This window comes from Mycteria americana, chromosome 1 (genome assembly GCF_035582795.1).
Source record: "Mycteria americana isolate JAX WOST 10 ecotype Jacksonville Zoo and Gardens chromosome 1, USCA_MyAme_1.0, whole genome shotgun sequence".
Lineage (NCBI taxonomy): Eukaryota > Metazoa > Chordata > Aves > Ciconiiformes > Ciconiidae > Mycteria > Mycteria americana.
The window spans coordinates 43,305,217-43,313,425 of NC_134365.1; the positions used below are offsets into that span (position 1 = coordinate 43,305,217).

Below are 8,209 nucleotides of genomic sequence, written 5' to 3' on the forward strand. Positions count from 1 at the left end.
AATTCAGATTATACCCTGTACATATATTCCAGAATAATTGGGCACACCTCTTGGTGTCTTCCCTTAGGCAGGGCATCTCCCCCACAATGCTGTCACCAGGTTTCTAAGGCTGGCCCCTATAAAAGGTTAATACTGGTGCAGTCTCTGCGGGGGCCCCAGGGTGCATAGCAGCAGGATTAGGAACGTGAGTCGTAGGCACAGGAAAGAGCCCAGCAGCCGGAAGGTAAACAGGAGGAGAATCAGAAGAAGGCAACAACAGATAAGGTGGGGTTGAACTACTCACAGGAATTTTTGGTGCAGTAGATTCTGCTGCTGCTACAATTACCCCCTTTTTCTTTTTCGACTCTTGTCCTGGAAGTTTTTCCTCTTCCCAGATCATGCATGCCATGCAAACCAGTAACCCATTTGGTGTGGGTGCCTATCCTCCAGCTGATGTCTCAAATACATTGATTTTGTGTGGATCCATCCTTGTAATAAACAGCCATTCACCTTGGCATAGTTTGATTGCACTCTTCTTAGATAATTCCGCTGCACCGTAAATTTTCTCCCAGTTCTGTAAGACCTCGGCCGAGGGCGTCCCCTTTTCTAAGCCAAGTTTGTTTCCCGTATCTTGTCAGGGAGACCCTCCCGTTGAGTCCTGAGGTTCAGAAAGGACCCCCTTCCTTTCTAAGCTCCTTCTCAGGGAGGACTCTAGGTGCGGCTGGATCCAATCCTAGCCCTAGACTTGGTCAACGGTTTATATCTAAAGGATTATATTTCCCATTACTAAGAGGGACTCAAACCGCCTTCTGCATGCACCTACAGGCTGCACACTGCTCCTGCCTCTTTGTGCCCTTTACACCGATCGGGCCACGCACCCCTGCACTGCACGCGTTACGCTGCGCTCGTATCTGGGCTGCAGCAAGGGAGGGACTTGAACCCACCCTGATACTGAGGAGGACTCAAACCCCCTGCGGTATTTTCTCCAAATCTGCTTACGGAATTTTAACACTCACCCTTGGATGCCACCCGCTCCAAAGGTCCCAGGTGAACTCATCTGATGCCGGCAGTTGGATGTTTGGAGATGAGAGGATCTGAAGGTGGTGGCCTAGGATCCCATCTGGGTCACCAAACTGTTAAAAAGATTTCTTTGCCCTAGGTTTCCCACAGCAGAGTCTCAGATGTCCAGTTCCAGGAAAAAATAAATAATTTAATTTATTAATTTAATTAATTGAGTGGTACAGCAATAGGAGCAGCTCAAGCTGGGTGCCTACAGAGAGGGACCCAGAACAAAGAAATCCCTGGGCATTTATACCCTTACAATCTATGCACCCGTTCTTCACACACCTTGCACACGCCTCTTGCTCCAATGGTAATTTCTGGTCTTCTTGTTAAGAATCCAGTTAATTAACTTAGTTTGCAACAATGGCTTGCACCCAGCTGCTGTGTTCACATGGAGTAGACCTACACTGCATTTGGTGTGTTTAATTGCTATTACTCCTTGACCATCAACTGGAGTTCAAGTCACGTTATCTACCAGAGTGTTTAAAGGCAGAATTTTATTCTGCTCTGTTGTTGCGCTACAGCTACCTTGTCAGGCACCATCCTCAAGAGGCTGAAACCCTCCACCATCTTCAGGAAACTGAGGGTTGTAATGATACTGAGAAAAGGTCAAAAACTTCTGTTAAACCTGAATTTGATGTGATAGTCCAGAGCTTGGTCAACTGCTCAGCAGGGATGGTATTAATCTGCAGCTGCCTTGGGGGAGTACTCCTGCACAGTAAGTCCTGTGCATAATAAACACCTCAATACCAAAGCAGGTGCAATCCCACAAAATATTACAGTGAAAAAGGTTTGTTTTCCATTCACTACTCGAGGCTCTATAGCAGAGACAGCTAGCCATTTAGGCACACAGCTACTTCTAATCTATCACTTTCAGAGCTGTCACTGCACAGAGCCGTAGGTACATTAAGATTTACTACTACTGTGCAGTGAGCAGCTAGTTGCCTTGCAGATGCGTATACTAGTGTGATACTGGAGGACAGTCACTTCACCGCTGAAGGCCATGACCAGTGCTATGTATTTCCAGCTTTCAGTCATGTTGGCTTTTCAGTGAAGGTTTGCGCCAAGTCTATAGCAACATATCTCCACCCCTGCACCCCCAAAGCACCCCAACTCACCTTACTTAGCTTTTTGTTGCTGAAAAAGTGCGTAACACGTGGGTTTAGGATACATCAACAAGCAAAGCTTTATTGAATTGATACTCGGTATTAAAACTGTTACAGTGTGATAAACAAAGCAAGGAAAAAAGCAGTGCTTTTTAAAAAAAAAAAAAAAAAAAAAAAATGTCATCTGCTGAATGTATGGCCCAAGCACTACAGTAACTAGTATCAGTTTCACAGTAGTTAGTAACATTTAGGAAACTCTCTTCTTTCTTGTAGCAGGATCTCAGCAGAGCCGTAAGGGGTTTTGAGCCGTGCTCTCTCACTGGGCGTGAACGAGGGCACCCGCTCCCTGGCCGTACCCAAATCCCTTGGGGCCAAAGTTCTTCGCGTAACAACCTGCGAGAAAGATGAACACGTAGTGGCCAAGGCTTCTGGCTCGTTAATTAATAACAGCACTGTCTAGGCTAAGCCCCTCGGCTGCTTCCCGTTCATCACCAGAACAACCTCATTGGAAGCAACGCTTAAAAACATTTTGTAAAGCTGCGTAACTGCCATGACTGAACTCAGTAGCCGTGGCTGTTCGGTCCGCGTAGCTCCCAACCTCCTCTATGAAAACAATTCATGCATTGGTTCTGTGGCTAGGTATCTATTAAGACATATGTTGTCATCAAATCACTGTGCAGATCAAGCTTATATCCATGATACCACGCAAGAAGGCACAGCAGGACGCTCGCTAGCTTGTTTCTTTATCTGATCTGCTCTCTGACCCAGGCAGAGGGCATGGGCTGCTGCTGCATTTCTCAGTATGTAATGTTTTGCTTGACACAGATGTAAGCTACATCAGCAGCTTCAGTAATATTTACTTCATTTCTCGGCTCTATTCCTATGACTTATAGAGCACTTCCATCTTGACAGGAGCCTGAAAGTTTTTTATACCAGGAGTAAATTCAGCATCTGCCCTTGTACCACATTACCTTGAACCATAAACAAACGATCTTTGTTTCTTTCCTCACCTTTACAATAGATTTCTCCCTCTTTTTCAGTTAGGGTTGTAGATTCTAGGCTTTTTCCACACTTGGCACATCGGAAGCAGTTTTTGTGCCATGGCTAGGGGAAAAAAAAAAAAAAAAAGATAGTTTAAACACACAGAATGCCCGTGTTGGTAAAAAAAATGCACTAACTGGAGATGCCTGCATCAGTATTGTTTATAGATGACTGGTGCAATAAAAATGAGTTCAAATGCACCAGTAGCAGACAAGAGCATCTGCATTTCTGCGAGTGGCCTAAAGCCCCAAATTCCACACAGCACCCTGCTCAGGGCAGCCTTTTGAAAGGTTTGGCTTGCTCTAATCAGTTCAGAGCAGATCTTGGCTCTCTGCAGCGAGTCAGACCGCTGGCAGACTGGCACACAGTTTTACACGGTATTTTCAGAGAACATCCCCTTTCTGCTGGAACATTCAGCCTCCATCACAAGCTACGCAGCACAAGACTGTTCCCTCTTCTGGGGGGAGAGCGCTCCTGTAGTCTGCTTCAAGTCTCTGGCACAAGACGATATTGAAGCGTCACCTCTGAAAGCCAAGGGGAGCACTCATCACCCCGCATTTCAAGTGCTTTTTGTTCAATTAAGTTGATTGATTTGACCATTTCCAATGCTAAGAAACGCAATTTTAAGGTAACTCCGCCCCGCAGTTGGTTCCCTACTGGAACCCACATAACATACCTTGCTCACTTTAAAGTCCACGTAGCAGGTACAAAATGCAGTTCCTTACCTTTCCAGCTCCTATGACTTTCTCTGCCGCATAAACAGAATCGCCACACCTAGAGCATTTCTCTGCCCCTCCGAACTTCTGAGCAAACTTTGAAGTGTTTGGATTTGTTGTGGGTCGGTGGGGAGAGGGCGTGCTGAAAGAAAAGGGACATTTGTGGCCTTTACTCTTTTACTAAATGACCTCTTGCTCTGCTTAACAACGCTAACAGAGCGGCATCCAACACACAGTACAGAATACGGTACTTTTGCAAAACTAGAGAAGTAAGTTACCAGCAAGGCTATCCAATTACACTCGTAGGGGGAAAAAAACCCCAACAACAAGAGAAAGGCCATGCTTGAAAGGATAAAAAGAAGCTACTGTAAAAGTTAGTTTTCTGAGGAGCCTTCACCTTTTCACTTCTCTAGAAGTGCTGAATTCTGTATCAGGACATGGATTTATCAGATAGTAAGCTACAAACAATTCTGTTAAATTCCTGTCCACTGATCATAATCTGGGACCTGAACTGATCACTGAACCTGGCTGGAGAGCATACATCATATAAACATCAAGCAATAGTTTGGGAACTTGCATGAAGCAAGTTGTCAGGCATACCTCAGCTTCTTTCCACATGCTTTGCTTTACAGCAAGAACTTAATAAGAGTAAGAATGTTTACTATTTAATAGGCCTTTTGGTTTTAGCTATAATTAAGCACAAATGGTTTTTCATTTGCCAGTTAAAAATTCATTCTTCTTGTAGCCCCAGATTCTCAGCTCTCCAAATCCACCCCTGCCAGAACCTGTTGAACATGTGCATTTGCAGCTCATTTAAGAGAGCAACTGGAGACCCACAGTCACCTCTGCAGGCTCGTGCAGAGCCATCAGCAGCTCCGTAATCCAGTCCCCTATGGCTTATGCATAGGGTTAGTGCACCTTTACCTGCACTAACTCCTGCTCGTATGGTGCCCACTGACACAGCCACCAGCGGAAGCTCTGCGCACCGCGGGTTAAATGCCCCGCATTCAGTTATACGGGGGTATTTTGCAGCATTTCTATCCCAGACAACATGAACTAAACAAAACCCAGCCTGAAAGACTCCTCTGAAAACAGTACTGAGGGACAAGGGTCACAGCCCCCAACTCAGTTCACTGACCTCTCAGGCTTGATGCCTAGTCTCTCTCCCCTGTCCATGTTCAGCGTGCCTGCCCCTTGGCCGTATCCGTAACCTTTTGGGCCATACTTTTTTCCATAGCAAGATTTGCAGTAAACTTCAGCATCATGAATCGCTACAGTTGTGCTGTCCAAGTTTTTCCGGCAGACCACTGGAGAAAAAAAAAAGTTAAACTGCCTTAAGGGAGCGTTCCATCAGCACATGTAGTAAGCCAAAAATCAAGTGAGAAGTGATGTTATGGGTTTCCTTGTCCACAATTCTTCCTATTAGGCTGTGGGACCACCAGAGATTAGATGGAGCAGGTTGTCGTTTGAATTAGTGAATTATGCTTAGCCCTATAAAGGGCTTTATTCCCTCCCACCTCTTCATGACCGTGACATTTAAAGCCTGGAAACTTGCTGTGGTTTGATGAATGAGGCTGCTCAGAAACCCAGATAGTGCAGTCAGCAGTTTCCCTTGACAGATGCCATACAGCATGAAGCAGAAGTCTGTCGGTGCAGAAGAGCCCCTGTCCTCTGTCCTGCACTTTTGGCCGGGGTAGGGCTGGGGAAAAAAAACCTTCAAGGTTTTCCCCCTGCCTCGGTACTGGTTTGGGGCAGAGTTGGGACTGTTTCACAGCTGTCACCGGAGGGGCTGTGCTTTTCTGGCATTCCTACATTGTCCTTCAGCACAATGCAAGCACTCTGCTCAAGGTTACAGTAGAAGGCAGAACTATTTCCGTCTTAAACCTTCTTTTGTATCCCAACTGGCACGTTCTTTCCGTCTGCAACAGCATTATGCCCGTGATAAAGAATTTGGGGAGGGAAAAAAAGAAAAAGCCATATGAATTTTTTGTTTAAAAAGAATTTTAAGGTCTTCAAAATACAGGGTGACCTTTGCTTATGGCATTCGTTATCTCCAAGGTTCTTTTTATAAGACACAAATACCCAATAAGTAAATCAACTAATGCATGTTTGTTAAGTCTACAGACTTTAACCCCAACAGAACTATGCAGTAAGGAAAAGCAAATACTCAGACACACTAGAGCCATTGTTGGACTGTAAGTTCCAGGTTTCTTTTAATAGAAACTCCCATAAAAGGCTGAAAATGAGGCAGCCAAGACATCTAATCTTTTTTTGTGACTGCTGTAGAGCTAAGGGAAAGGAGCGTAGGTGCGCCGAGGCTCACATGCCAGCACAGCGCGCTGATGTTGTGCTGCAGACTAACAGCAAACTAGTTTGAGAGGGCCAGTTGTAACTGTGGCTTATACGAAGAGGGCTAAACGCTAGCTCTGCCCATAGGTATTAAACACCAGCAAGTGGGACAAAACAGTACCTCATGTTTGTAACAAGGTAAAATTCTCCGATTCAGACAGACAGGCTGTCTGTTTGCAAAGTAGGAGCCTCGGATTCACAGCGACCCTTTGTTCCCTTCATCTAAGCAGAGGTCTTTTCAGCAGAGAAAGCAATTTTCAATGCCTCGCTGGGCTTGTTGGTTGGACTGGAAAATAATGCTTTGGACTCCTTTCATCTGAAATAAACCACAGGCCCCTGTGCCAAGGAAGTCTAGGCTTTTGGCTGCGCTAAAGCATTGACAACTCGGCTGTGCTCAGGCACGCTGGTGTCCCGGTCTGCGCGGGGCTTCAGGGCAGGGATTTGATAACTGTTCCTTCAGCTGCTGCCAGCCCCGGGACCACCAGGAGAAGTCCAGCTGGGCTCAGATCAGTGCAAATGGGGCTCTGCCACTGGGCTTTCTCCTCTGCATGAGCAACACTGAAGCCAGGTTTCCATCCCAAAGATCCCTCAGGCTCCTGAGGAGAAGGCTGGGAGGGGGGGCAAACAGAGAAGAAAAGCATGATGTATCCGCTTTGGGAGGCACATCCCACCCCTCCCACGCTGGACAGGTAGGATAATATCTCTCCAGGAGACGAGCTCTCCCTTCAGCACCGTCAGGCCCAGGAAGCACGTGGGGAAGCAGAAGTCAAGCCCAACACATGATGGACAAAGCCATCTCTGGCCACTGCCACCCCCTGTGCGCCACGGGTGCCAGCCGAGCCTGGGACGTCTCCTGTGGACCAGCACTTTGCTGTTGTGACCCTTCAGCTACAGCAAGAGAGGTTTTGCAGGGGAGCGGGAGGGGAATACTTACTGCAGAGGAAGCAGCACCGGTGGAAGCTCCTCCCGTCGCACTGCACCTCCTCGGCATGGTAGACGGTGCGGCCACAGGCGCCGCATTTGTTGCCGCCTCCCCAGTTCGGCATGGTGGCTCTGCACGCCCAGCCAGGCGGGAGGGGAGAAGGGGAGAGGTTTGTTAACCACGGTGTCCTCCACCACCCCGGCTCGAGGACAGTTGGGGTTACAGGCTCCTTTAAACCAGGTCTGCGCAGTTTGTATATCAGAGCACAAGCCTGCAATTTTGCCAACTGTTTAAAAACGTGACCTTCCACCCCGTGAGAAGTTTTTGTGATCAGATCAACTTCTCAGCCCTTCACATCCCAGACCAGACTTAAAGGCTTAGGCGGGCTCTCTACGGCTATTTGTAAAAGCAGATGGACTGGCAAGGAGAACAGAGAACTGAACAGCAAAAAAAAAACCAGAGACACAGTCTTCACGAGACATGTCCTCCTGTCCCTGCCTGGGGTTTTGAAAGTTACATAAATTGGATATGCACAAATTACAGTTCCATGCACAAGGGCTTTACTGTACCTTGAGCAAATGCCCCCCCCCCCCCCCAGATGGATATAATTTCAGTTTCTATGCTTCATTAATGCTGGGCCTCTCGTCTGATGGAAGCAAACCAATTGTGCCAACAACGGCATTTTGTTCTACTGCAGGGCCTATCATTTGGGATGCAGTACAAGCCAAAGCTCACCTCACCAGAGAACCACTTATTAGGGCTGTAGGGACATTCTGAACTCCTTTGACATCGTGCCTGCACTTCAAAGAAGTTTAAGAGGGATCATTTTCTGGGGACTCTACCGCTATTACATGAACTGCGCCTTTACCAGACAGGTATATGAACCAAACCCAACTGCTCAAGGAGCCACAGCTGCTTTAAAATAAAGTAAAGCTCCCTCTCATGCATTACTTGCAATGGACGCTCAGAAGGCTACCGGGGAGCAACAGGCACCATCACCCATCATGTCAACCTACAGCCTTGGGAACAGTCTC

At 47.1% G+C, this 8,209-nt stretch overlaps 1 protein-coding gene across 1 annotated transcript; it reads right to left on the reverse strand.

Annotated features, from left to right (window-relative positions):
• Positions 1 to 2,307: 2,307 nt before the first annotated feature.
• CSRP2 (cysteine and glycine rich protein 2) lies at positions 2,308 to 7,346 on the reverse strand. The gene is made up of 5 exons (XM_075495889.1): positions 7,188 to 7,346; positions 5,043 to 5,211; positions 3,914 to 4,046; positions 3,158 to 3,251; positions 2,308 to 2,540 (listed from the first exon to the last, which is right to left on the reverse strand). Exons 1-5 carry the CDS (start codon positions 7,297 to 7,299, stop codon positions 2,464 to 2,466), a joined length of 585 nt encoding a protein of 194 aa, XP_075352004.1. The 5' UTR covers positions 7,300 to 7,346; the 3' UTR covers positions 2,308 to 2,463.
• Between the last annotated feature and the right edge of the window lie 863 nt (positions 7,347 to 8,209).

Excerpts from the sequence above, each read along its gene's own strand:
- CSRP2 (XM_075495889.1), bottom strand. The coding sequence starts at position 7,299 with ATGCCGAACTGGGGAGGCGGCAACAAATGCGGCGCCTGTGGCCGCACC. Across the intron at positions 3,252-3,913 it reads AAGTCATAGGAGCTGGAAAG|CCATGGCACAAAAACTGCTT; the intron begins GTAAGGAACTGC and ends TTTTTCCCCTAG. Across the intron at positions 2,541-3,157 it reads GGGAGAAATCTATTGTAAAG|GTTGTTACGCGAAGAACTTT; the intron begins GTGAGGAAAGAA and ends TCTTTCTCGCAG.